Source organism: Sordaria macrospora, chromosome 4, assembly GCF_033870435.1.
Source record: "Sordaria macrospora chromosome 4, complete sequence".
Taxonomy (NCBI): Eukaryota; Fungi; Ascomycota; class Sordariomycetes; order Sordariales; family Sordariaceae; genus Sordaria; species Sordaria macrospora.
In genome coordinates, this window is record NC_089374.1 from 2,768,333 (window position 1) to 2,793,135 (window position 24,803).

The 24,803-nt window shown below is 52.0% G+C and overlaps 9 protein-coding genes across 9 annotated transcripts; 6 read left to right on the forward strand and 3 right to left on the reverse strand.

Moving 5' to 3' along the window:
* The first annotated feature begins 2,852 nt into the window (after positions 1–2,852).
* Positions 2,853–4,025, forward strand: SMAC4_07110 (uncharacterized protein). The gene is made up of 2 exons (XM_003345778.2): positions 2,853–3,583; positions 3,683–4,025. Exons 1-2 carry the CDS (start codon positions 3,133–3,135, stop codon positions 3,847–3,849), a joined length of 618 nt encoding a protein of 205 aa, XP_003345826.2. The 5' UTR covers positions 2,853–3,132; the 3' UTR covers positions 3,850–4,025.
* A 1,536-nt stretch (positions 4,026–5,561) lies between these two features.
* Positions 5,562–7,570, forward strand: SMAC4_07109 (uncharacterized protein). The gene is made up of 2 exons (XM_003345777.2): positions 5,562–6,106; positions 6,183–7,570. The coding sequence occupies exons 1-2, from the start codon at positions 5,859–5,861 to the stop codon at positions 6,967–6,969; spliced, it is 1,035 nt and encodes a 344-aa protein (XP_003345825.1). The 5' UTR covers positions 5,562–5,858; the 3' UTR covers positions 6,970–7,570.
* Positions 7,571–8,996: 1,426 nt separating this feature from the next.
* On the reverse strand, positions 8,997–9,419 carry SMAC4_07108 (uncharacterized protein; the record flags this gene model as incomplete). Its single annotated transcript, XM_003345776.1, has 1 exon — positions 8,997–9,419. The coding sequence occupies one exon, from the start codon at positions 9,417–9,419 to the stop codon at positions 8,997–8,999; it is 423 nt and encodes a 140-aa protein (XP_003345824.1).
* Positions 9,420–10,221: 802 nt separating this feature from the next.
* Positions 10,222–12,003, forward strand: SMAC4_07107 (uncharacterized protein). The gene is made up of 5 exons (XM_003345775.2): positions 10,222–10,318; positions 10,415–10,509; positions 10,606–10,629; positions 10,705–10,826; positions 10,906–12,003. The coding sequence occupies exons 1-5, from the start codon at positions 10,273–10,275 to the stop codon at positions 11,075–11,077; spliced, it is 459 nt and encodes a 152-aa protein (XP_003345823.1). The 5' UTR covers positions 10,222–10,272; the 3' UTR covers positions 11,078–12,003.
* Positions 12,004–12,350: 347 nt separating this feature from the next.
* On the forward strand, positions 12,351–14,493 carry SMAC4_07106 (uncharacterized protein). The gene is made up of 8 exons (XM_003345774.2): positions 12,351–12,454; positions 12,567–12,620; positions 12,696–12,727; positions 12,824–12,934; positions 13,034–13,121; positions 13,183–13,790; positions 13,846–13,982; positions 14,185–14,493. Exons 2-8 carry the CDS (start codon positions 12,608–12,610, stop codon positions 14,189–14,191), a joined length of 996 nt encoding a protein of 331 aa, XP_003345822.2. The 5' UTR covers positions 12,351–12,454; positions 12,567–12,607; the 3' UTR covers positions 14,192–14,493.
* A 112-nt stretch (positions 14,494–14,605) lies between these two features.
* Positions 14,606–16,265, reverse strand: SMAC4_07105 (uncharacterized protein). Its single transcript, XM_003345773.2, has 4 exons — positions 15,361–16,265; positions 15,156–15,273; positions 15,004–15,093; positions 14,606–14,922 (listed from the first exon to the last, which is right to left on the reverse strand). Exons 1-4 carry the CDS (start codon positions 15,777–15,779, stop codon positions 14,791–14,793), a joined length of 759 nt encoding a protein of 252 aa, XP_003345821.1. The 5' UTR covers positions 15,780–16,265; the 3' UTR covers positions 14,606–14,790.
* Positions 16,266–16,737: 472 nt separating this feature from the next.
* SMAC4_07104 (uncharacterized protein) lies at positions 16,738–19,924 on the reverse strand. The gene is made up of 5 exons (XM_024655864.2): positions 18,919–19,924; positions 18,470–18,832; positions 18,098–18,408; positions 17,701–18,026; positions 16,738–17,638 (listed from the first exon to the last, which is right to left on the reverse strand). Exons 1-5 carry the CDS (start codon positions 19,076–19,078, stop codon positions 17,230–17,232), a joined length of 1,569 nt encoding a protein of 522 aa, XP_024511687.1. The 5' UTR covers positions 19,079–19,924; the 3' UTR covers positions 16,738–17,229.
* A 203-nt stretch (positions 19,925–20,127) lies between these two features.
* On the forward strand, positions 20,128–21,381 carry SMAC4_07103 (uncharacterized protein). Its single transcript, XM_003345771.2, has 2 exons — positions 20,128–20,489; positions 20,548–21,381. The coding sequence occupies exons 1-2, from the start codon at positions 20,288–20,290 to the stop codon at positions 20,679–20,681; spliced, it is 336 nt and encodes a 111-aa protein (XP_003345819.2). The 5' UTR covers positions 20,128–20,287; the 3' UTR covers positions 20,682–21,381.
* Positions 21,382–21,499: 118 nt separating this feature from the next.
* Positions 21,500–24,802, forward strand: SMAC4_07102 (uncharacterized protein; the record flags this gene model as incomplete). The annotated part of the gene is made up of 7 exons (XM_003345770.2): positions 21,500–21,717; positions 21,793–21,837; positions 21,906–22,197; positions 22,251–22,378; positions 22,430–22,803; positions 22,862–23,091; positions 23,150–24,802. The coding sequence occupies 7 exons, from the start codon at positions 21,500–21,502 to the stop codon at positions 24,626–24,628; spliced, it is 2,766 nt and encodes a 921-aa protein (XP_003345818.2). The 3' UTR covers positions 24,629–24,802.
* Between the last annotated feature and the right edge of the window lies 1 nt (position 24,803).

Below are 24,803 nucleotides of genomic sequence, written 5' to 3' on the forward strand. Positions count from 1 at the left end.
ACACCTTAACACCCGACACCCGCACCCTCAACTCCCAGTGCCACCTCGATGAAAACTACCTTACCTACTGCATTCAGCACGCCAGAACGCACCCTGTCTGCGATATCAACTCTGCTCTTCATTCATGGTGCGCCTCCTTCATACGACCGACCTTGTACGAAAATCCTCCCGGCTTCGGTATCCTTCCTTTGTTGAGATGCATCCCTACTCAACGATGGATGTGTGATTGTTTGTTCGCGCTACAATGATCCGCAGGTGCTCTTGAATACCGGTATCTACCAACTGACAACTGGCTGGTTCTACATATCGGGGTGATCTAGCAGGATTCTTCTCATCTTGTCCCGGTAGTGTTTGAGCAACGTCAACTCCCAAGGAGGAAAAACAACTGTCTGTCCTCGTCGACTTGTCCCGTGCAGACCATGGGTACGCCGACGAGAGTCACGACGGCATGAGAGAAATACTCCCCAGTTCGGGTAACAAATAATCAGCTGCCCAAGCAAGTTCACCAGTGGCATATACTCTGCTTTACAAACCCACTTCACATGAACCCGTATCAGGTTCAAGCAGGCACGCCACAACAGGAAACGTAGCGTTATATGGACCCGTCCCATCCTCTCTCTGCCTTTCGATTTCTGACAGTTACGATACTTGAGGCCTCTCAAGTCCCTCAACACAACCCGCCTCAGCGCAGATAGCGACAGTAGAACCCAGGTCTCCTCTATCATCTGTGATGAGGTGTACCCGACCACCTGTCCTCGTTGGTCGATGTTTAATCTTATCGTAAACGCATGCATCACTTCCCCTCTTTTGTGCGAATGTGGTACCAAACCCGAACAAACCAGCGAATCCGTCACATATCCTTTGGCTGTTTTCCCTTGCACTTCCGCTCTTTAGTCCTTTTATCGACCTTAGCTTCAACGGGGTCCCCGTTCCCGTTCTATCCCCACACCCCATGTTGAATGACATGGAGGACAATCGCTATTTTCCCCCCAACGTCCGAAGGCACTACGATATTGACCCCTGAAACTGCCTGTAATTCAGTCCGGAAACTTCTATGCACTAGGTAACATATATGCAGTTTCTAGAGCCGAGTTTTTGTGTGAACAGGGGAATTCAGACAGCCAGAGCATATGCGCTAACTGGCGTATATGCAGTACCTGGAGTATGCAGTTTCAGGGGTCAAATACTCTATCTGCAGCCCCGGCTACGAACTCCGGCCTCAACTCGGTAGGTATCATCGGTTTCCGATATCACCCACGTGGAATGGAAAAGTTTTATACTGCCTCACTGGCTCCTCCCTCCTCGGAACAGGCTGCCAACCGAGTCAAAATGTGACGGATCACCAAGGTTCTGACCAACACATAAGTCTGCCCTTTGTTCTTTACATCCCCCACTGTCTCATATATTGGGTGGCCTCCTCCCGTGAAGCCGACGATCGATAACGAAGGTAATTCTCAAGCTTCAGCTAACTGTTGTATGGAAGAGATTTCAAATTTACTCAGCTGGCTTCTGCAAAAATAGTTCGGCGATATGTCGATGATATTACCCGAGGCTGCTTAGCTGCCACGGCTGCCTCGAGGTGCATGCTTCAAACTTGCCTCGCTTCAGGCCCATTATTCTATCACGCAGAGAGAAATACTGAGCAGGTTGCATATCGCAACATTCGCAAGTTCCACCGACGTCGTGGACAGACCAAAGTTCCAGGAGCAAGCAATTAAGCTGCCTTCAGAAAGTGCTGGTCGCCAGACAAATGGAAGACTGGAAGTGCCCTTAGGCTGACTGAACTCACCTTACCCAGACAAACAACCGGTTTTATCCGATATCGATTTAGTAACTGCTTCGAGGAAAGCTGGGCGGCACATGGATGGAAAAAAGGGATCGGATCAAATTTCATCTCCTTTCCACTTCGCACTGCAAGTCTGCAAACAAGCCCGTGTTGACGGGAACCTCGATTTTGATGATCAGCGCGGGCTGACTTTAGATCTTATCTTATCTGATCTTACGGTGTGCTGTGGCAGCTGTGCCCCCTTTTCCTCAGGTTTAAGCGAGAGCCCCCCCCCCCGCCGTGAGCCCCGTGAGCCCCGCTAAAGACTGATTGGGAAGGGCCCAAGGGGCCAGTGTCCGCGCCAAAATCTTGAAACATTTCAACTTTGGATTGGTTGAGGGCTCAAGAACACAAGGGGGGCCACGGGAATTACACACACAGTCGAGTGACGAGTCCCCAAGGCCAATCCAAGCAGGGGCGGGGGGTGGGAGCCTTTGGTTGACATTGACAGCTCGGCTCTCGGCTTCGGTGGTTCGGTGATGAGTTTGTTTGGGGGTCTGGAAGACTGTTTCGACCGAGACGGGTGCTGATGTCTTGGCGTTGTTTCTACTCATCACTAACGGCTGCTGTTACTGTTTACGGTAGTGACGGATGTTTGAATAAGACGATAAAGACGACGACGACGACAAATCGCGTTTGCATAACCGGTGTCAAAATGAAGTTATCCACGAGTGGCTCTGGAACAAGGAACATAAATGCCCATCATAAAAACAATCAACAACATTGCCGTTTTGAAACCTACTTAGACGAGTGTCTTCACGGACTGGGCTTGAGTCTGCATTGACAAAATTCAGGGGCCCTGGTAACCAAAACCCAAGAGTGCCCCTTTGCCGCAGAACTCACCCTCAATGCTACCATAGCTGGGCTTTGGTGTTTCGCGATGGCTTCAAGGCGTTTCCCATATGGCGCTTGGGTTAGCGCTCGGTAGCCACTGGTTGGTCCATTTCTTTTTGAAGTCTGAAATTCCCATATATCCTATGTCCCGGCAGCAATCTTGAAACTTGTAGCTCTTTGTTTCTTCTTCCATTCTATCTCTTCATCGACTTCACTTCACTCATTCTTGCCAGGCGCAATTCTTGTTACTGTCCATTCGTTCACTCATTCACTTGGTTTCATAGTAAAAGCACCTGGCGTGCCACTCTTTTCCCAGCTTCCGGATCTTAGCATTTGCCGCACCAAGCCCACCACAACAGTCAATCTCTTCAGTCCGGTCCAGAGCAGTTCAGGCTGATCCTCGCTTCAAATTTACGCTTCATTCCCCCAACCCTTCATATATCTATTCCATCTCGCTCCACTACGAAGCAAAGATGTCATCCAACACCAACAAGAACCTCTACTACACCGTCCCCCTCGACGACGACCTCGAGTCCCAAGACTACCTTCAAGAGAAGAAAGCGCCTTGGTTGAGCGTCCCTATCCGAAGCGCCGCACCCTCCCGCTCTCCCCTTTCTATATTGAAAGAGAGATTCTGGTCGTGGTCAAACGATGATACCCACCACCTCCTCCACAGCAGCAACAGCAACGCTCGCAGCGCCGGCCGAAAAGGCTTCTGGGACCGCTGGATCTGGCTCGTCCACGCCGTCCTCCTGACTACTTCCATGACGCTCTTTGCGCTATCCATGTGCACCTTGCAAACTGCCGCAAGCGCGAGCACCACGGCCAGCGCAGCGGTTCAGTGTCAATGTCAGGGAACCGGGTCGTCGTCGGCGGCGGCGGGAGGGATGGACGGTGCTTCTTCGACTTCGAGTAGTCTTGTTGGTAAGGGATCATCATCATTCACCACGAGATTCACGGATGTGGATATTTCCTGGGTTTTTCTGGACGGGTTGTTAATACTGTTTTGTTTGTGGATTTTAGTTCCTCGGTCTTTTTTTGATGATGATGAAAAGGAGACTTCGGCGCCGCCAGCGGTGGTTCTTCCTGTTCCGATTGCGGTCGACATTCCCGAATCGAAACATGTGAATATGGAGGTTTCGGTGGATGATAAGACTTGGGTTGAGGAGGGGGAGGAGGACGAGGAGTGAAGAGTGAAGAGTGAAGAGTGAAGAGTGAAGAGTGAAGAGTGAAGAGTGAAGAGTGAAGAGTGAAGAGTGAAGAGTGAAGAGTGAAGAGTGGGAGGGGTTCTGTGAGGACTTGAAGGCAGTCGGCAGACCAGATCTGGCTTGATGTTGTTGTTGGGTGGAACTTGATGCCGAAGCATACCTGCTGTTCAAGTTATAGTATCTGTCAAGTGAGTTTAGTTAGACCGAATTCTTCTGGACGAGGAAGACTCCTGTTGTCTGCATGATCCCACGAATCCATGCTGCCCTCCAAGACCTTTCATAACTTCACTCGCCCAGAAACATTGGCTGGTCAATTGTGGTCCATGCGATGATGATAAAAGCTCTCGAAGTCCGTGGGCAACACTTGGGATCTTCTGTGTTGGAGATCAACAGTTGTTGCTGTCCCGGAAAGCGAAGCTCCAACCACCATAACCAACCTCTGAGAACCTCCTGATCTGATAAACCGAGCTCATGTCGATACCTTCGAGAAGAAAATAGGCGCAATCAACCACTCGGAACAAATAAGATCTTCGTCACCTGTTGTTCACCGTTGTTCGTTGCGGATCTTGCATTTGGGTAAAACGAATGCCCGTCAGCGACTGTTGACAAGGGGGAGGCAAGGACCTCTTTTGATCCCCAAGTCTCGGGTCGTGTCATCCCTCCGAGGCGTTGTACCTGACATTAAATGTGGGGGCGTTCAAGGGAGTCAAATCACCAATCAGATGTGTCCATCTCCAGATAAGATCTTTGGTGTGGCTCCCGGGCCGGGGGGAGTGGAGGGGTTTCCTCACGACTTCCGAATCGTTCCAAAACCACGCCATTTTGGTCCTTCGCATCGTCCTGCTTCCGAGAGTCAAACGGTTCTCCATTGAATCACTTTCGACTTTCTTGTGTTCACGGACTTGCTTCGCCCATCCAATCAAGGAGCTCAATCATGGTCCCTTGTACACTTGTCGAGATCGGCGTCCTGTCAAACGTGCCACCCATCATGCAACATCGAGGATAAGACGTTCTGCTGACAGCCCATTTTGTTATTGCCAACTTGCGATGGTGAGAGCATACTACGCTTTGGCGAGGTAAACAAAAGAACCGAACGTTCAGAGAGGAAGGTTGGTATGGTCAAAGAATGCACTGACGTTGTTGCGGGAGAAGAAAAAAGAAGTTCTCGGATAGGCTTCCATTGCCACTGGAAGACCACCCACCACCACCATTGACGATGCGGAGACAGCGAGACGGCTCCATTCGGGACCCGGATTTGATTAGATCTCTGGGCAAACCTGAAAAGGGGTTATCGGTGATGATGATGGATTGTTCAACAACAGGAACTCAGAATGGGAACATTGTTCTGCATTCCTTTGGGTATGTGAAGCTCAAGCTGAACCTTACTACAAACATGTATACATATCTGCCTTTCACTTTTTAGAATGGCTCTTCACCTTACAGAACCCAACCCGTTCGCTTGTCACTGTACCGTCACAGGCGAGCGTGAGGAGCTTGTTGTTGTCCTTGTTCGGAGCAACCCACGGATTTACGGGGCCAGCAAGGACAGCCACCCTCGTCCTCGGCGCACTCACAAGGTCCCCTTGTTTTCACGCGACGCTTGTTCGGGAAGCCGATCGGCCAGGGGTGGTTATAACTTGAGAAATTGGGCCTTCCATTCCACTTTATTGCCAGCGACTCACTATCGGATTCGCGGCAAAATCTTTCCCATTATTGATCCTTTTTCTCTTCGTTTTCTTTTTAATCCTTCTGCCGCCACGCTCTCTTCGTGTTGTTCGTCCCCGTTGTCGGTCCTTTACCCTATCTTTCTTTTTCCTTACGCCAGCCCTACAACACAACCTGAGCCCAGCAGGACCCCACGCCGTCCCTCCGTCTTGCTTATCTGTTCGACACGGTCTTGACCTGGGCCTTCAGGAAAGCTTGCTTAGCTTGTTGTTACCCAACTTAATTATTCCTTTCTTTGGTGCGCAAGCCCAGCAACCACCGTCACGATGGACGTGGTCCTCGAGGTCACCGATCAGTTCATGTTCGATTACATATATGCCTGGCTATTACCAGCGCGACCTGCTCTCTATGATTTCCCCGGCAAGACCAATGGCACCGCCCAAGCTTTCTCATCCTGGGTGTATAAGCCCGCGACCGAGTTCTTCTCGCTCGAACCCTCGCAAGCGGCTTATCAGAGTATTTGGGCCAGAGACAATATCTACCGCCAGGCTCTATCGCTGTTCCTAATACTATGGTGCGCGCAAACCCTCTTTCCCTTCACATCCGAGTGAGTGGGCGCAAACAGGCTAACGTTTTGCTGTTCTCAACAGGCTCTTCGGTCTCGTAACCTACTACGTCTTCGCCTCTCTCTCGTACATCTTCGTCTTCGACAAGAAGACCATGGAGCACCCCAAGTTCCTCAAGAACCAGGTCTGGCTTGAGATCAAGCAAGCCAACACCGCCCTTCCCGTCATGGCGCTCTTCACCTTCCCTTTCCTGGTCGCCGAAGTGCGCGGTTACTCGCTCCTGTATGATACCTCAGCCGAGGGTCCCGGCCGCTGGTACGACTTCTTCCAGTTCCCGCTCTTCATCATGTTCACCGACTTTGGCATCTACTGGATCCACCGCGGTCTTCACCACCCGTCCGTGTACAAGCACCTGCACAAGCCTCATCACAAGTGGATCATGCCGACCCCTTACGCCAGCCACGCCTTCCACCCCATCGACGGCTTTGCCCAGAGCATCCCCTACCACGTCTTCCCCTTCATCTTCCCGCTCCAGAAGATGGCGTACGTCGGTCTCTTTGTTTTTATCAACTTCTGGACCATCATGATCCACGACGGCGAGTACTACGCCAACAACCCGGTCATCAACGGCGCCGCCTGCCACTCTGTCCACCATTTCGCCTTCAACTACAACTACGGCCAGTTCACCACGCTGTGGGACCGCCTCGGCGGCAGCTACAGGCAGCCTGACGATGACCTATTCAAGAAGGAGAAGAAGATGAGCACGACGACGTGGAAGAAGCAGGTCAACGAGATGGAAAAGATTGTCAAGGAGGTGGAGGGTGAGGATGATCGGATGTATGAGCCGACTGAGACCAAGAAGTTGATATAAGGTGAAACGCCGGGAAAAGGGGAAAGAGGTAAAATCTCAATACTCCCAGTCAATCTCTTTCTTTCTTGAGAAAAAAAGATGAAGAAGGGATTGACGAATCAGCGTCATCCGGCCAAGACCAAGCCACCGGGATCTTGTGGTCCTGGATCAGGGACCCGGGCTCGAGCCGGGTTTGGTGGTTGGCTGACACCAAGGATCCGCGATCCCTCCTCTGATGTGGGATGGTGGCACGGATGGGCGGTCGTTTGGTTGGTGTCGCGCGCGATGACGAACGACCGAACGAGAAAACGGCGGCACATCACATTTGGATACTGATGTATTTCCATCTGATGAAAACCTACCGAGCCGAACCTGCCAACAGGATGGAAAGGTACTAATTAGTACCTATAATGGAGGAGGTTGAACTTTATAAAACCAAATGATGGGATGACTGGGTAGGTAACTGGGTTTAGGACGGACGGACGGATGGGGTTGATGACAACAACATCAACAAATATCATGCAAAAGACAAAGGACAGCGGTCACTAGTTGCTGCTGTCCGTTAGAAGGATTTTAATAACCCATACCTCGTACATACTTTTATATCATTATATACATATAGCACTTTGCACATAAGTACCTTTACGGAGTCACCTGTTGCCGTTTTGGGGGCATATGATCATATTCATTTTGGGTAACAGCAAGGAATGGCGCAGACAGGCAACTTGAAGAGAGCACGAAAAAAATACGTGTAGTTCTCGAAAAATGAGATGGGCCTGAGTAGACGCAACAGTTGATAGACCGCAAACTTGCGCATTCAACTCCTTGCTTGCTCGACAAATTGGACAGGGGGCAGATACTTCAGTTCCGGGTTGTGTATTCTAATATGTAGGTATGACCAGTGTTGCCGCCGATGTCTTGCTTTCCTACTTGTTCAAGGGACAAGAGACGACGTAGGTAATACAGCTAGTAAACCCGAGAGAAAATGACTAAGTCACACGGCACAGCACAACACAAAACAACACAACACCCATAGCTTGCATAGGTAGTACACAGCTAAAGCCAAGCAAACGCTAGGATATCGCTTCTGAGCTTTGATCGCTAAATCGGGGATAAGGCCGAAACGGAGGCCTCCCATCACTTAGCAATCTCCGCTTTGGATCGTGAATATCTCAAGCTAACCTCACCACCTCACCACCTCACTACGGGAAGAGTAAACGGACTAAGGGTGGGGATGAACAGCAAGTTGGTTTGACAGCGCGTAGATGTAAGAGAACGAGTGAGGGAGCAACATAATAGAAGGTAGAAGACAGATAGAACGCTAATGGCTATTATTTCTGGTTCTGACTGACTGACTGACTGACTGACTGGCTGGCTGAGTGGGTTGGTATCAGACACACCACCGCCTTGGAGAGAGCAAAAAAACAAACAAAAAACAGACGCGAAAGCCAGACGCCACCGCCGCCCCATCTGTCCGGTCACATCCGCAGCGAGAACGGACCAGATCTCCAAAACGAAAAGGAAAAAAAGAGCAAAGAGGAAAGTTGTCTCAAGTGTTGTTAAAATGATCGTATAGTGGTAGGTTGGTCCGTGTTGGTACAGTAGCAGTTGTAGCAGTAGCGGTAGTAGTAGCTTGAATAGAAAGGTCGAATGAGTGTCTGTTCAGTTGGCCGAGTTTGGTTGGTTCCAGCCCGTCAGAATGTGTAGGTGTAAATAAGTGTAAAAAGTGATAAAACCGGGTTTCGTTGCCCGAAAACTGGGTAAAGCTGGGTCATGAGTCGAGTCGAGTCGCGTCGAGTCGAGGTGTTCTTTGCTTGGTTTTTGCCGTCCGTCTGTCTGTGACAGAGGATAGGTATTTCCTTTTCCGAAGCTTCCGCGTATCTCGCCCATCGTGTTGTCCATTGTCAGTTGTGTCGTCTCGATATACCCGGGGCGGCTGGTTGGTTTGTTGGTTTCCGCATTCGGAGCTAGCCCCTTCCTCTTTCAGTTCGTGGAAATGCCCATCGATCATATCCTCCATTCCAAGTCGAAAATCTCGCACCACCCGCTCACGAAAAGCTCACAAACTTGGGATCCCTCGGCAACCCATCGGCCGCGATACCGTTCGCCTTGAATATCCTCTCCGTGTACAACTTCCTGGCGTCGTCGAACTTGAGCCTCCTCCTCTTCATGATCTTGAGAATTTCCCGCTTGGCCTCGTCATCCAAGCCCGCGCGACCGTCGCTGCCCCCCACGTTGCCCGCAAGATCAAATTCGGCGGACGAAAGACCGGCTTCTATGTCCTCCTCGAACGAGTTGGAGGTGAAGGGGAGTCGCTGATAGAGATATTCGCCGCCAGGAGCGCGGCGCAGGTAGGGTTCTATCGCATCGAAGGCGTCGAGTAAGGGCGGGAGCCAGGTGTAGCGGGTGAAGTAGGCTGTGGTGGAGAAGAGGAGGGTGAAGAATATGAGGGCGTAGAGAAGGTTGATCATTTTGGCGGGTTGTGTTTTTCACAGCTCGTGTTTGGAACAGGTATAGTTTGATGGATGGTTGCCACGAGAGAGAAGCTGTTGTGTAGAATTTGGCTTCGGAGGTAAAGCAAATGCGAGTGGTTGTAGGCGGGCTTTGCGACAAGTGGAATTGCGATCACGATACTTTTCGTGCTTCGGGTGATCCGGTACGGGTGCTGGTGCCTGGAGTGCCACTTGCACGCGCAGAGGTAGGTAGGTGCTGATATAAGTCGAGCTGGGTAAGTGCGTTATAGAAGTTAAGGAAACGAAGACGGGTTGTCAGGAGACAATTGAACAAGAACTCGGAGAAAGAACACAAAGTCAGGACATGTTCGGCTCGGGCGGTTGTTGCAAACAAAGTCCGCGCAGGCGAGTCGGAGGGATGGTTTTGGACAAGTTTAATTGATCACAAGATGGAACATGCGGCGCAACAGCATCTCGAATGAATGATACCCGCTCTGCCGCCCAAAACGTTTGCCAAGACACTGCCATGCTCGTGGGACATTGGGCCATGACGAATGCGGCAAGGGTGACAAGGCTGTCGCAAAGCGCCCGCAGTGAATTCGACAGCAATTCAAATGCACAGGCCACCCCTAACCCTGTGCAGGTGGCATCTTGGGTGCTTGCTGCAGCGCCCGCACCGCCGCCCAACGGGAAGCTCGAGCTGTCGGCAGCTGGCAAGGGCGCCAAGCCGTTGCTGCACCAGGTGGCACACTGAGCGCGACAATCCACCGTACTGGTGCCAAAATCCAGCATATTGTCATCTAGAATTTGAGAAGTTCGACTCTGCCTCCAGTAACGCCTAGGTCTTCTTGTAGCCCCAGATCCCGCCAAAATGTCTCTTAGCAACGTCTCTGCCGACCTCATCTGGGAGATCACCCGTAAGTTCTGATCCTGCTGAATTTCTGCCTCTGGCCGATTTGGGAAATGCGTGGACATGTCGAAATGCTGACCGTTCGCTTTTTGCCATCACATAGGCTCCCAGAACTCTTACCTCGTTAAGAGAACCTCTGGTGGCGGTGTCCAGTTCTCCCGGGATCCCCTCAACCTCACTAACAAGCATGCTCGCAAGGTACGATTACCCGAAAGAAACGAAACCGAGCGAACAATTCGCGGTAGAGAAAAGGATGAGAAAGGGGACATTTTGGCTAACGTTTGGGGAAAATAGTATGCTGGTTTCGTCAACGACAAGGTACATTGAGCAACCTCACCGACGCACGTCGCATATCGACCGAACGAACACATCGAACTGACAATGTTGGAATAGGCCGTCGGTGTTGTCGCTGGTGAGAAGGGTGGCGTCGTCGTGACCACCAAGAAGGCTGGCTCCATCACCAAGCCCTCTGCTCGTTACACCGTCGCTTTCGGTGCTAACAAGACTGCCCGCAAGTTAGTACACCCCGGCAATGACACCTGAGAAACCGACAGCAGCACGGAACGAATTGTTGACATGATGCGAACCGTATAGGACCTACAAGGCCATCGCCCGCCAGGTCGGCAAGACCGGCTACCGCGCCGATCTCATCCAGGCTGCCGTTGCCCGCGCCTCCGCCATCCGCCGCTCTCAGCGCGCCGTCAAGCCCGAGCCCGCCCAGAAGCTCCGTGGCAACGCCGCCAAGAAGGCTGCTGCCTCTGCTTAAGTGTACCGAGGCGTGGAGGACGATGAGCATGCGGGGACAGTTGGAGACGTCTGTGTATTAAGCCTGGAAAAGCCTCGCTGACAGAGGCGGCGCATACAACATTTCATGCATGGGATTGGGGTTCAAGGGACAGGAAAGGGTTGCCAGTCCCGGATTCCAGGGATGGCCATGGCGTTTGATATTCAGATGAATCAATCAACCCTAGCAGGGTCATCGACGAACAACAACTTCTCTGTTCTAGGTCATGTTGTGAGCGTGCAGCATATATGTGATTTTATGAGGGAAGGTGGACGGGGTAACCGGCCGGCAGGCAGGCAGGCAGCCGGAGGATAGCATGGCGCCCGGTTTTCCGAGTCTACCACCAACCTCTTCCGGCAACAACACCTCGGCATTCCAAGAAGTTCGGACTCCATGGGGCTGCCAGACAAGGTTGGCTGTATTTGGATATCGTGCTCCATTTCAGCTGGGAAACAAATGGCAAAAACCCCTGATCTGGGACGTCGAACTGGATGGGTTCGTTGGCCTTATGACCATGGAAGCGGTATGGAAGCGGGCCTCTTCGGATGACATCAGGGCAGATCTCCCGGACTTGCCCGAGGACGCTAAACCGAGCCGGACCTCGGGAGACCACATGTGCGGACGTAGGTACCCCTGACAAGTTGACAACCCGGAGTGTCTACCGATGCAACGGCGAGGACAAGGATCTGTGTTCCTTGCGGTTGATATCAACGGCATCATCTAAAGTCTGGGCACCGAAGCAGCACATGCGCCTCAAGTGCTGGCAGCAACGAGGAAACTAACGGAAATGAAACTCGCATTATCTCAGCAAATGCGCAAGACTGAACTACCTAGAGTATCACCTGAAGTACTGTAATTATCAATTTGAATGTAATCATGAATTTGAGTTTCAAGAGATTGTCTCAAGCTTGCTCGTTATTGCGCAACATGGTGTGTACACCGTCAAACGGGAGCGGCCAAGAACGGGAGCTGGCTCAACTCCGCAGCTTCCCCAAATTCCGATCCAATGGTCCATTCTCGCTCCTCCGGATGGCGGGACGCGAACGAAGCGGGAGAGAAACATGGAGAGAAGAGCGGGGCAGCTCGTTGTCCTTGCTGCATCATGCCTCGATTTGGACTGTCTGGAGGAAGGGACGGCATTGACACCTGCGCCCACCGGACCACTGGCTGCCAGCCCCGCAGCCCCGGGCCCCAATTGTACTGCGTAGGTCAAGGTAAATAAGAGGGAAGCTCCCCCACGAGCTCCCCTTCCCCCAGGATCCAGAAATTCCCCGTCATTTCATATCCAACCTTCTCCCAGTCCACCCACCGAATCCACCCTGACGAATTGCCATTGTTGCGCAGCTCGTCTATATCAATGTGAGTTAAGTCCTGCTCTTTCCTCCTTCCCGCTTTCCTTCCTCTTCTTCCCATCTTTCCAACAACCATCGACGACCGGGATCTAGAGCTGACCCTAGTTCCTCATCTCCAGAACTACCCCTCCCCCGCTTTTAAGTATCTACAGTTTTCAAAATGGTCAAGGCCGGTAAGCTACACCACGTCCATCTACGCCCATCTGTAGTCTGAGGCGACGGTAGCAGGAAGCTGACATTATGCGCAGTTGTTGCTGGCGCCGCTGGCGGTATCGGACAGGTGAGTTTTATCCCAACTTGGCCATGGGAGATCCCGCCCCGAACGGCGCGGATCGGAGGTTGAGATGAAAGCAAATGCTGACCAAATGTGCCGCAGCCCCTGTCCCTCCTCCTCAAGCTCTCTCCCCTCGTTGACGAGCTCTCCCTCTACGATGTCGTCAACACCCCCGGTGTCGCTGCCGATCTCTCTCACATCTCCTCCACCGCCGTAAGTAGCCAGCACCAGCTTTGCGCTGGTTGTCGCCAAGGACACGAGAGTACACCACGGACCCCGCATAGGTAACTTGGCTGACACCTGGCCCATTAGAAAACCACCGGCTACCTCCCCCCCAACGATGGCGCCAAGGCCGCCTTCAAGGATGCCGACATCATCGTCATCCCCGCTGGTATTCCCCGTAAGTAACAATGCGCGCCGCTGGATGTGGTGAAGCAGAGACTGACTGGCTATTCTCACAGGCAAGCCTGGCATGACCCGTGATGATCTCTTCAACATCAACGCCGGCATCGTCAAGGGTTTGATTGAGGTCGCCGCTGAGGTCGCCCCCAACGCCTTCATCCTCGTCATCTCTAACCCTGTCAACTCGACTGTCCCCATCTCTGCCGAGGTCCTCAAGGCCAAGGGCGTCTTCAACGCCCAGCGCCTCTTCGGTGTCACCACCCTCGACATTGTCCGTGCCGAGACCTTCGTTGCCGAGATCGCTGGCAAGAGCAACCCCCAGGAGCTCGTTGTCCCCGTCATCGGTGGCCACTCCGGCGAGACCATCGTTCCTCTCTTCAGCAAGGTTACCCCCTCGGTCACCATCCCTGACGACAAGTACGATGCTCTTGTCAACCGCGTCCAGTTCGGTGGTGATGAGGTCGTCAAGGCCAAGGAGGGTCTCGGCTCTGCCACCCTCTCCATGGCTTATGCCGGTTACCGCTTCGCTGAGAAGCTCCTCAAGGCCTCCAAGGGCGCCAAGGGCCTTGTCGAGCCCAGCTACGTCTACCTCCCCGGTATCCCCGGTGGTAAGGAGATTGCTGAGAAGACTGGTGTTGACTTCTTCTCCGTTCCCATTGAGCTTGGCGTAAGTTTCAGCTTTCGTTCCATTTACTGTGTCTTTTGTGCTAACATATCCATAGCCCAACGGTGCTGAGAAGGCTATCGACATCCTCGGCGACATCACTGAGAAGGAGAAGACTCTCCTCGAGGCTGCCGTCAAGGGCCTTAAGGGCAACATCCAGAAGGGTGTTGACTTTGCCCACAACCCCCCTCAGAAGTAGATACCCCTTTGATTCCTGCTTGTGAAATATCCCCTTGCGTTTCTTAAGTTTCATGCATTATGAAGGCTATGATCTTGGTTGGGTGGCTTTCATATAGCCAATACATAACCACACACGAAGCTGTAGATGAAGAATAAAATGTGAAGACCATATCAAGTTCAAGCAGTACAGGTGGACTGATACTCATTACCTTTCTAGGCTGTAAACAAAAAGTTAATAGGATAATCGACGACTGATATGACCCGGACGACCTATACCCATTCTCTTCCCCTCGCACGTATCATCAGCTTCTCCCCGGTGCGCCGGGTCCAGTACCCATCGCCTTGACGAATAAGCCACATATCGCCTTGCGCCCAACATTTGGATACGTAGGGCATATGGGTGGAGTGTGTCTGGACAGGACTGCTATGTAGTAGCATGGGAAGGTTCTGCTTAAGCTGTGCGCTGGCTGGGGAATGAAAATATAATTAATTTTATGCAGTTCTTCGCGAGTGGTTTTGAAAGTGTATTCATACGTCGGTGTGCATATCGTTCGCTATGCAGTTTTGATTCTATTTTTATTTTTTTGGCAACGTCTCGTGTCCCATGAAGCTCTGTATATATAAAATAAAACCAGACCTTTGATTTCCTACTTCAAGAGCAACATAAAAACACCGCTAGTATGGCCCCAAAGTGCCCGGCTAAGAAGTATCCCATGCAACAAAAACAATGATCTCGGCAGCAGCAGGCACGTATTAAGTATAAAGGTTTGGGAAGGCCCATTCGCTAATGTGTAACACAACTGAAAGCATTGAAGAGAAACATTCAGTTCTGCGTCTTGATCGTCTTGATCTGGAATACCGCCGCAGGAAGCTCGCTCGACTCAGCGGTAACAGTCGCGTTGATGCCCATTGCTGCGAGGGCGCCACGGACTACACCGCATGGGAACCATAGGAACTTTTGTCCTGTCAGTCGGTATGTGACTCGGGCAAGTTGAGGCAGGAATTGTGTGAGAAGAAAGGAAGAGGGTACACCTACCGGTTGCGCCCTGGCTATGGCTTGGCTACTTGTCTCCGCGGACATTCGCGATAGTGGGCGGAAGGAGTTATCTGTTAGGACGTAGACACCCTGCGTTTGTATGTTGGTGTTAGCCAGGAAAACAACGGAGACCATATGAGGGGGGAACACACCCGATGGTTCGTCTTCAGATTATCCACCTGTTTCCTAAACACCAACGTCCAAAGGTCTTTGCAGAGGAACTTGATGACATCCAGCGTATCGTTGAAGCGTGGTCGGTCGCGGGAGAATCTGTCCAAAAAGGTCCAGTCAGTATCGCGTCTTGCCCATCATTTCGTTTCGCACCTAAGCAGCCGACTGGACGGGAAGCATACATACCGTTCAACCAACCCTTGCCCAACTCTGTAGCCCAACCCTTCCAACCTGGCAAAGACCGCATCTCTTTCCTCGTCCTCATCCATTTTCCTTGCACTGCCATTTCCACTCCCATTCAAACTGCCTCCTGCCCCTAACCCTCCTCCCCCTAGTCCACCAGCACTTAGTCCCCCACCGGTCCCGGAAGATAACACACTATTCCTCTGTGCCCCTGCCGCTGATCCAGTAGCCGTACTTTGCGCATCATCACCACCACCATTAGTTGACGAGGAGTCGGAGGGAGAAGCAGAGTCGAGTTGGTTGGTTATCCTGTAGGCCATGGGGACGAGCTCGATAAGTAGGAAATCGAGACAGGAGGAGGCGAGGAAGCGGGCGGTTGGGTCCGAGGCGTTGTAGGGGGGGAGTATTGTGTCGAAGGACATCTTGGGCGGTTTGGTTTTGGTTTGGGTTGGGTTGTGATAAACAGAAGTACGTTGCTTGCTGGTTGTTGGAAGTTGAGTTTGAGTAGATTGGGGTTTGTGTGACCAGCGGATATTATGTCGTTCGGTACCTTAGTAAGGTAGTTGACTAGGAAGGACTCGAGGAAGGTATATTCCGGTCCGCAGGTGTTGTGCGCTCGCGGGTAAGAGCTACTAGGTGATGCTGATGGGAGAAGCCGCTCGGGTTGCTGGTTGATTGTCTTGATGCCCTGGTATAGCGAGAGTTCGTCGGTTCGTTTGATTCGCGCACAGTTTTGTTCTCTCGTCGAAATCCTGCGTAGGTTCAATTCGAAGGTTCGTGACTGGCGTACGTTGGCTTCAATCCCGCCTGCGATCCTGTCTTCGGTCTGCCGGTTTATCGGAAGATCGCGGTGACGCAGGTAGCTCGGAGCTTGTGCGTGGGGTTCGGGTGCCGGGACTCTTGCCGGTTCGGATCGGCCAGATCGAATGAATCGCGGTTCTTGAGAAGTTTGACTATATCTGTTTGGGAAAAGCCTGTATGGTAATGATCGTCTTTGTCGAGAGTTTGGAGCGAGTCAGATAGGTTGGTTGTTGTGCTTGTAAGGGGAGGGCGAGAGCTGTTGTTGCGGTTGGAGAGATGCCTGCCGTCCGAATAATTGGTACTGTAATGGCAGCTGCTTAAAATGGACGGTATTAATACCCCACTGGAAAGTGCGGCTAGGAGCATCCACGAACACACTCCAAGCTTAAGGCCAGAAACTATGCTTGGATAAAAATACTAGGTACCTTCAGGTGTCTTACATCAACACCATGTACTGGTATCACGCAGAGCTTTTATCTGAACGACTTTAAGCCTTCATACAGGCGTCAAGTGTCATTGGTGAATGACAGCTTTATGTGGTCGATTTTCATGCACAATACAGTTTCCAGACAATACACAGTTCATGTCGCATCACTTTACTGGGTATCGGAATTGCATCCTAGTACTGAATCCTCATTCCTTTCATATATCACTGTACCTCATCCCGGAAACTGCTCCCATAAACCCACTTTTCCCTATTTGAGAGCGCCCAACGCCCAAGACCGATATAAAAATGCCTCCCCTGGTCCGCCATGTCAAAAATGCAATAAAAAAAGGTTAAAACCAAGATGCTTTGGTGGTGAAGAGCAAGGATACCCAGTAGACATGGCGTTCGGTTTAGGACTGGTGAAGGGACACAATCTGGCGTCCTGTTGCCCAAGCGAACATACGAAGTCAATACTGAGCATCCTACACTTCATCATAGTCAAGTTGACGGGGAAATACCGCCTGATAAGAATCCCACCACTCTTGCTCGCCAAACCAACGGGGACAACGAGGACGAGGAGCACGTCTACCCCGTTCCGTTGAAGCGTGCCGGTGACGCACATTTGTAGCATCCTTTACTTCCCCCTAAGAGTTGGACCCATAATACGCGTTCGTCCCGTAGTTACCCCGCTTCATAGGCCTGGGCGGCTCGTCGTCATCTGACAGCGTCAAATCAATAACTTCGGGCGCCGGACGTTTGTTGTTATTATTCGTTGATCTTGCCAGGGAAGGCGTGCCGCCTGTGCTTCCGTTCATCGGAGTGCCGATAAGTGTAGTTGACGCGCCGGTAGTAGAACGACCGGGCGTCGAGAAGTCGTGGTTTGCTGCCGAGAGGACTTCCGAAACATACAGGTCATCGTCATCGACAAAGCTCGCCTCAGCAGAGTCAGGAATCGTCACCTTTTCCGTGCCTGGTTCTATCCACTTGCCGGTGGGTTCAATGGTAACCTGCTCTACAGATTTGGGAGTCGCTTCGAGAATGCCCATGGCGTACCTGGAATGCGTGTCAGCCAGTACAGGGGAGACAGTAATGAACACAGAGCCATTGCAACTTACTCATCAATCGCCAGCTGGTCGAACGGCACAGATTTGCTGCAGATGGGACATAACCACTGTGGCCCTTGTTCCTGAAGTTGAAGGTATGATGTGGCATCGAAACACTGAATATGACCACAGTTCACGCCTCGGCACGGCTTACTTAACCTCATGTAGGACAATGGGCACTTGAGACTCAGAACTTGTGATGTAGCGACCACGTCGGGGTCGTTAGCCTTGTCTGCGATCTCGGTAACCACCGACTCGGCACGGATCTTTTTGGTGATTCTCGACACCAGTTCCTCGATAGTCGGTGTTTTGCAAAGGTATACTACGAGGTAGAAATGCTGTCAACCCAAGTGGTTAGCAATTGCAGGCCTCTGCGAGTTCCCACACCTAGTTTTCCTCTTACACCTACCTCTCTGGTGAGGGCATACGTAAATTCGATGTTGTTCGTGTATGTGTTCGGCTTCAGACGAAGCGAGTCCGTGATGTCAACCGGTCTAGTAGACCCAGGTTTGTTCTTCAGGCCTCGCAGATTTGCCTTGACATCGCCGCCGTTAACCTTGAGCTCCGACTGGTAGGGAAAGGCGATGTCTTGGACACCATTTTTGCCAGCGGCACAGTACATCATGATCCTTAGTGAAGGGTCGTTTGTGATGTTGTTGAGCTGGGGATAATCTGAGATCCTGAGTTTGATGGACACAGTCTGCCTATGTTGCTGCATCGCTGCTTTCAAGACTCAGCGGTTGTGTCCAGAGGCGGAACGATACTGGCTTACCTGACATACGTTCACACTCTTTGACCTCCCCGATTCGGTACTGGATCTCGTAGAAAACGCTGGGCTTGAACTGGAAATCGTGCCGTTGTTGGTTATACCAGTCAAGTGGTCTGCTGACGCCCTTGGGCGGGTTGTAGGAGCCGCTGGGCACGCCGTAGGAAGCCATGGCATAGCCGTTTGAAGTGTTGGCTTGACTTGGAACGGGTGGGTAGACTGCGGTTTGCGGTATCTGCGGTGGTGGTGGCTTGCTTGGTTGTTCCAGCATACCCGTGTTAGACACGTAGGTATGGAACCAGGGCACGGTTGTCTCGAAACTGCGGTAGAATGTATTGAAACTGATGCCGTCGCCGCGCGCAACGCATTGCTGGATAGCTGGTCGGGGTTGAGGAGGACCTCTTGCGTCAGCCTGCATTCCTGTGATTCTTTCGTAGAAGGGTGGAGGTAAGGGAGATACTCACCGTCGATAAGGCGTTTCACCAAATCAGGCTTGTTTCCGGTCTTGGGCAAACCATTGATGGAACAGAGGGACTGCAGCTGCGTCTTGTTGACCCCAGCGTTCTTTGCGACCGCCTTAAGGGCCTCAACCTTGTCTTTTGGAGGAGGGCCGGCACGATCCATTTCCCCTCTGCCCCTCAACGACCGGTGTTAATAATTCCAGCCTCTGCCCGTCGACGCCGGGCTTGTAAACTGAAGATGCGATTTTATAGGAGCGCGCTGTGGTCGTGTACCCGGTCTGCGTGTAGTAGAGTTGCCTGATTGCGACCGGCCGCCGATGGTCCGTTAAACTACCACCAATACCTAGAACCCCGAAGTTGGCCGTCAAAGTAATCAAGTTTGGGAAAGTGGGAGTGTGGGCGCGCAATTCGGATGGCGCGTTGTGAGGAAGGAGTGATGGAGGCTAAGCCGAATGTTCGGGAGTGTGCCCGGTGCGCTCAAGGCAGCGACACCTATACACGTACAAGGCGACGTCGAGGTTAGGTATCCGTGGTGCAGAGGTGACGGCTGCTAAAGGTGACGGCGTCACCGTGATGTACGGCACGCGACGGAGATGGATAGGTTTAAAATTTAAGCTCGCAGGTGAATGATATTCCGAAGATCACGGCCGCCTTGCACGTTATCGGTCGGTCACACAGAGCCGGCTGTCGCTGTCTGCGGCCTACGCACTGGCACTCCCAGGCAAACGCGTGAGTCGAATGTGAAGGTAAGGTAGGTAGGCGCAACCGCGATGCCCAGCAGTGATTTGGTACCTGCGCGGTAAATACCGTCGAAAAACAAACTAGGTCCTGTATGCGCCAAATGATGGAATCGTCACTCCGTTGGCAAAGACAACAGCCGCTATCGCTTTCGTAGCCCTCGCTTCAAGTTGGTTGTTCCAAAGTCCAAAAGGCGTTGTCGATGTGAACAGGCGGGAGGAGGCGGCAGAAAGTGTGCCGGGCAGGAACCTGTGGATCGCTAGCAGTATTTATCGTAGCGGGTGAGGTGGGTCTGTTAGTGGCAACGAAGCAGCGGCAGGTACCGTCGAACCCATTGGAGAGTGCTACAGTGAAGTAGCCAGTACTTCATTGGGTAAGCAAATTCCGCCACGGATAAAGTCCTACCTACATCCTGGCCACCCTCCAACTTAGCGGAGATCCCAGGTCGCCTGTAGTGTACTGATCCAGTGGAATTTTTCAACTCGGCAACAACGACATCTTATCGATATCTTTTGTCACCTTCACTCCCTCCTTCCGTACCGCATATTCAATCTTTTTGTGGAAGACCGACTCTCATCCATCCCATCCTATCTTCAGCAACTCAAAACTACACGACCCTTTTTAAACCGCAAAAATGGCCAAGAGCAAGAGAGCGTCCGTCATCAAGAACAACAACCAGAAACTCAAGAAGAATGTTTTTGGACCTGTTGAGGCCGCTCGTTTGGAGAGAATCTCTGCCAAGCTCCTCGAGCTTGCCGCTCAGCCCAAGCCCATCAAGGAGGTTGAGATGGAGACGGTGAACGAGAATGAGGTCAAGGAGGCCACCAAGGATGACTGTAGGTGTAGCTGGAAAACCAAGATGCAAACGAGGGCCATGTGCTGACCAATTCACAGCTGCTATGGAGGTTGATTCCGCCAAGCCCGTCAAGGTTGGCAGCAAGAAGATTGAGAAGAAGAGGAAGGTCAAGAAGTCCAAGATCGTCTTCCCCAAGTACGGCGAGAAGTTCAGCAAGAAAGCTAGGAAATGAGCGACACGCGACTTCAATTTCAGCACCTGAGTTTCGACAGACGACCCAAGCTTTCAACGGTTTGTCCTAGGCCATGGAACGGCTTTACCACCAAAGGACAGCTGCAACTACTCTCTCATGCTCCGGACATGTTCTAGTGGTTGCCCCTTATCACGACGACGAGGCAGCGCCGGGCATCTAGGATTGGGATGAGAGGAGATGGTGTGGATTATGGCCTCTTGGTGGCAGGCCTCATTTTTCTGCGCGGTCTTGGGCTTCACTGGTCCTCTGCATGGACGGAATGCACGGGATTGCCAGTCTTCCGCATTTCTGACACCGACGCCGTTGCAGAAAGCAAGAATTTCAGTCATATGGGATGGAAAAAAGAAGCAAACGGACGGTGGGGTGGGATTATCTACGGTACACTTGGCGCATTTGGGTCTCTTGATTTTAATGGATTTTTTTTTCTCTGGGCTAGCATGCTGTTCTGTTCTAGGGGTCTCAGTCTCACAGCGTTAACGCTGTTCTCCAAGTGGGGCCAATGCCAATCCTTTAAAGGGCCTGGGCTTCTGGGGAACGAACCTGAAATGGGAAGGAACTTTAGGTGGAAGCCAACTGGGCTGAACCTCACTGGCCCCTTTCTTCCACTGTTACCTTAACAACCTCACCTGTGCCTCACAACATCAACAAATAATCTCTTTTTTGAACACATTTGCAACTTCCCGGGGTCTTTTGCGTTCGCAACACACAAATGGCCCACGAGTGCAACTTTTAGTTCTTACTGACAAACATCATATTTCCCTTCGATCAGGCACACCTAGAGAATTCGGCGAGTCGAGATGAGTTCCCGGCGCAATGGGATCTTGAGCTCCTCGCTGCTTCTCATAGCAGCCAATCTGCTAATCCCAGTCGCCATTGTCATATTCGCAACTGGATTCTTCCCATATAAGCCTCTTCTACCGGGTCTGGCTGAGTATGAGCCACTGGATGATTATAGTGAGACTCCGGAAGCTCCGTTTGACAAGCTGGTCTTCATGGTTGTTGACGCATTACGAAGGTAAAAACAAGCCACTATCGCCAATACGGTCCATCATCAAGCAGCCATGTTAATCCGTGGGTGGCTTATATGTAGTGATTTTGTATATACTACCAACAGCGGCTTCAAATTCACTCAATCGTAAGCTCTTCCACTTGCTGCGCACTTTCTCAGCTTAAGTAGACCTGGAATGTTGACATTTCATATAGCTTGATTCGCGATGGTGCTGCGATTCCCTTCACGGCCCATGCCACATCTCCCACAGTCACCATGCCTAGACTGAAGGCCATCACTACAGGCTCTGTGCCATCTTTCCTCGATGTCGTTCTCAACCTTGACGAAGGCGATGAGTCCTCAAGCCTCGCATCGCAAGACACCTGGTTGGCTCAGATGAAGGCAAAGGGCACTGGGAAGCTTGTGATGTACGGAGATGATACGTGGTTGAAGCTCTTTCCAGGCACATTTGATCGTGCTGATGGAACCACGAGCTTCTTTGTCTCGGTAGGCATCTACGGTTGATCTGGTAGACATCTGCATCGTGCTAACGTGAGTAGGATTTCACCGAGGTTGATCATAATGTCACTCGAAACATTCCTGGAGAGCTCCGAAACGACGACTGGAACACTATGATTCTTCACTATCTTGGACTTGACCACATTGGACATAAGGGAGGGCCGAGAAGGTAAATTCGCCTCTTCTATATGAATATGCACATTACTGACTAGCCACACAGCCCTCATATGGTTCCGAAGCAGCGGGAGATGGATGGCATCGTCAACCAGATATACAAGGCCATAGAAACCCAAGACCACCTAAAGTCGACCCTTTTTGTTGTCTGCGGAGATCATGGGATGAACGACGCCGGCAATCATGGTGCTTCCTCGCCTGGCGAGACGTCACCTGCCCTCCTTTTCATCTCTCCCAAGCTTAAAGGCCTTCAGAAAAAGACTCAGGACGCTCCGCTACCAGATGCCGAAGACTTTCAATTCTACTCGACCGTGGAACAGTCCGATCTGGCACCCACTTTGGCTGCTCTCCTAGGATTTCCTATTCCCAAGAACAACCTCGGTGCCCTGATTCCCGAGTTCTTGTCCATATGGCCTAAGAGTAAGTCGTGAAGCCACACAACTTCCTGATGCCATTGCTTTTCCTAACATAACTACAGAAACCAACCAGGCCTATTTGCTGCACCAAAACGCCCGCCAGATTCAAACCGTCATCTCGGCTGCTTCGGGTACCAAGACCTTCGACTCTGCTTTGGCTGTATCATCCTGTGCCAGCCCCTCGTCCGACTATGAAGAACTTGCCTGTGACTGGCAAGGTCCTTCAAACATCCTCATGTCTGCAAGAGTGGGCGATGATATAGACCCCAAATGGGCACTGCCTGTTACTATGGTACGCACTGGATTATACTACATACTCTCCTAAAGCAATACATCTAACAACTTTCCAGTGGCTTCGCAAAGCTCAAGAGCTCATGAGTGGCATGGCGAGCAACTACGATATGTCCCGACTAATCCTAGGCCAGGTCGCCGCCCTCATCGCCGTGATCTTTGGCCTATATGCAGCAACCAAAGCCATCTCCCTAACCAGTTCCCTCACGCCCTTACTGGTCATTTCCATAGCCTACAGCATCATGATGTTCGCCAGCAGCTACGTCGAAGAAGAGCAGCACTTCTGGTATCTAGCAACGAGCACTTGGTTCGGCTATCTCAGTTTCCGCGGCTTCAAGCGGTCCAACACCACCTTCCCCCGGCACCTCCTCCTCACCGCCCTCCCCCTCCTCTCCGCCCTCCGCCTCCTCCGGTCCTGGAACCAAACCGGCCAAAAATTCGCCGGCACCCCGGACATCGTCAAGCTCTTCCTCGAGCCCAACCCGCACTTTATGTGGTTTCTCGTTGGCCTCACCTACGTCCGGGCCCACCAGCAACTCGTCGACTCCTTCCACGGCCGGATCCCGGTGCCCGTCAATTTCCCTGCCATGACGGGCCTTGTGCTGGCAGCATTCACTTTCAAGGCGGCTTTTACGCTCGAGGATGCTCCCGAACTAGTGGTCCCCTTTGTAAAAAGTAGCTTGCTGGATTTCACGCGGGGAGCAAGCCTCATCGCCCGCGCCCGCGCGGTTTTCGTTGGCCTGGGGCTCGCGACAGCCGCGGGGATGGGGTTCATACTTTGGGAATCGAAGACAGTATCTGGCCTCCGCCTCCGCCGCCATCAACCTCAACCTCAACCTCAACCTCGACAGCCACCACCAAAGAAAAAGGGTCCTGCGAAGGCCGAGGCCGTCACGATGCTCCAAAACCTCTACACCATCCTCGCCCTCACGCAATCCCGCACGACCAACATCCCGCTCTTCCTCGTCTTCAACCTCGTCTATGGGTTCCTATTTGCTGAGATCGATACTGGAAACCTGTCGACGGCGGAACTGGGGATTTCTTCGTTGCTACTGCAGTATGCAAGCTTCTTCGCTATGGGCGGTAGCAACGCCATCTCGTCTGTGGACCTGTCGAATGCCTACAACGGCGTGAGCGATTTCAGCGTTGTGCTGGTGGGAATCTTGACGTATGTTGGGAACTGGGCGGGCGCGGTGTGGTGGGTCGTTGGGACCGTGGTGCTTTTGGGGAGGATTTGGCGGAGGGATCAGAGACTCGACGAGGGTAAGAGGGGGATGGAAGAGATGAAGATGATGGTCAAGAAGGAGCAGGGACAAAGTCAGACCGGTCTGTTCAAGACCTATGTCGCTGTGATGACGCTGTTTACGGCGTTTAGTGTCGCAGCGGTCATGGCGGCTTGTACCATTCTCAGGACGCACCTGTTTGTTTGGACGGTGTTTTCGCCAAAGTATCTGTACTGCGTGGCTTGGAGCCTGGGTCAGCATTTGGTGGTGAATGTTGGGGTGGGTGGGCTGTTGTTTTGGCTTCAGTGGTTGTAGGTTAAAGTAAGGGGTTGTGCTGTTTGGTCTATGAGGAAGAGCATAAGGAAGGGTTGGTGGTGTGAGATGATGTATGGCTGTTTGTAAGAGATATAGAGATTAGACTGGAAGGACAAGACGACTTTGATCTTGACATTGGCCAGAATAGCACGATCAAGAAACCACACAATGTACG

Excerpts from the sequence above, each read along its gene's own strand:
- SMAC4_07104 (XM_024655864.2), bottom strand. The coding sequence starts at position 19,078 with ATGGATCGTGCCGGCCCTCCTCCAAAAGACAAGGTTGAGGCCCTTAAG. Across the intron at positions 18,409-18,469 it reads GGAGGTCAAAGAGTGTGAAC|CGATGCAGCAACATAGGCAG; the intron begins GTATGTCAGGTA and ends TCTTGAAAGCAG. Across the intron at positions 17,639-17,700 it reads GACCAGCTGGCGATTGATGA|GTACGCCATGGGCATTCTCG; the intron begins GTAAGTTGCAAT and ends CACGCATTCCAG.
- SMAC4_07106 (XM_003345774.2), top strand. Across the intron at positions 12,728-12,823 it reads CCGCTGGCGGTATCGGACAG|CCCCTGTCCCTCCTCCTCAA; the intron begins GTGAGTTTTATC and ends AATGTGCCGCAG. Across the intron at positions 13,122-13,182 it reads CATCCCCGCTGGTATTCCCC|GCAAGCCTGGCATGACCCGT; the intron begins GTAAGTAACAAT and ends CTATTCTCACAG.
- SMAC4_07105 (XM_003345773.2), bottom strand. The coding sequence starts at position 15,779 with ATGTCCTTCGACACAATACTCCCCCCCTACAACGCCTCGGACCCAACC. Across the intron at positions 15,274-15,360 it reads GGGCAAGGGTTGGTTGAACG|ATTCTCCCGCGACCGACCAC; the intron begins GTATGTATGCTT and ends CTTTTTGGACAG. Across the intron at positions 15,094-15,155 it reads ATCTGAAGACGAACCATCGG|GGTGTCTACGTCCTAACAGA; the intron begins GTGTGTTCCCCC and ends ATACAAACGCAG.
- SMAC4_07103 (XM_003345771.2), top strand. The coding sequence starts at position 20,288 with ATGGCCAAGAGCAAGAGAGCGTCCGTCATCAAGAACAACAACCAGAAA. Across the intron at positions 20,490-20,547 it reads GGAGGCCACCAAGGATGACT|CTGCTATGGAGGTTGATTCC; the intron begins GTAGGTGTAGCT and ends ACCAATTCACAG.
- SMAC4_07110 (XM_003345778.2), top strand. The coding sequence starts at position 3,133 with ATGTCATCCAACACCAACAAGAACCTCTACTACACCGTCCCCCTCGAC. Across the intron at positions 3,584-3,682 it reads GACTTCGAGTAGTCTTGTTG|TTCCTCGGTCTTTTTTTGAT; the intron begins GTAAGGGATCAT and ends TGTGGATTTTAG.
- SMAC4_07109 (XM_003345777.2), top strand. The coding sequence starts at position 5,859 with ATGGACGTGGTCCTCGAGGTCACCGATCAGTTCATGTTCGATTACATA. Across the intron at positions 6,107-6,182 it reads TCGCTGTTCCTAATACTATG|GCTCTTCGGTCTCGTAACCT; the intron begins GTGCGCGCAAAC and ends TGTTCTCAACAG.
- SMAC4_07107 (XM_003345775.2), top strand. The coding sequence starts at position 10,273 with ATGTCTCTTAGCAACGTCTCTGCCGACCTCATCTGGGAGATCACCC. Across the intron at positions 10,630-10,704 it reads CTGGTTTCGTCAACGACAAG|GCCGTCGGTGTTGTCGCTGG; the intron begins GTACATTGAGCA and ends ATGTTGGAATAG. Across the intron at positions 10,827-10,905 it reads GCTAACAAGACTGCCCGCAA|GACCTACAAGGCCATCGCCC; the intron begins GTTAGTACACCC and ends CGAACCGTATAG.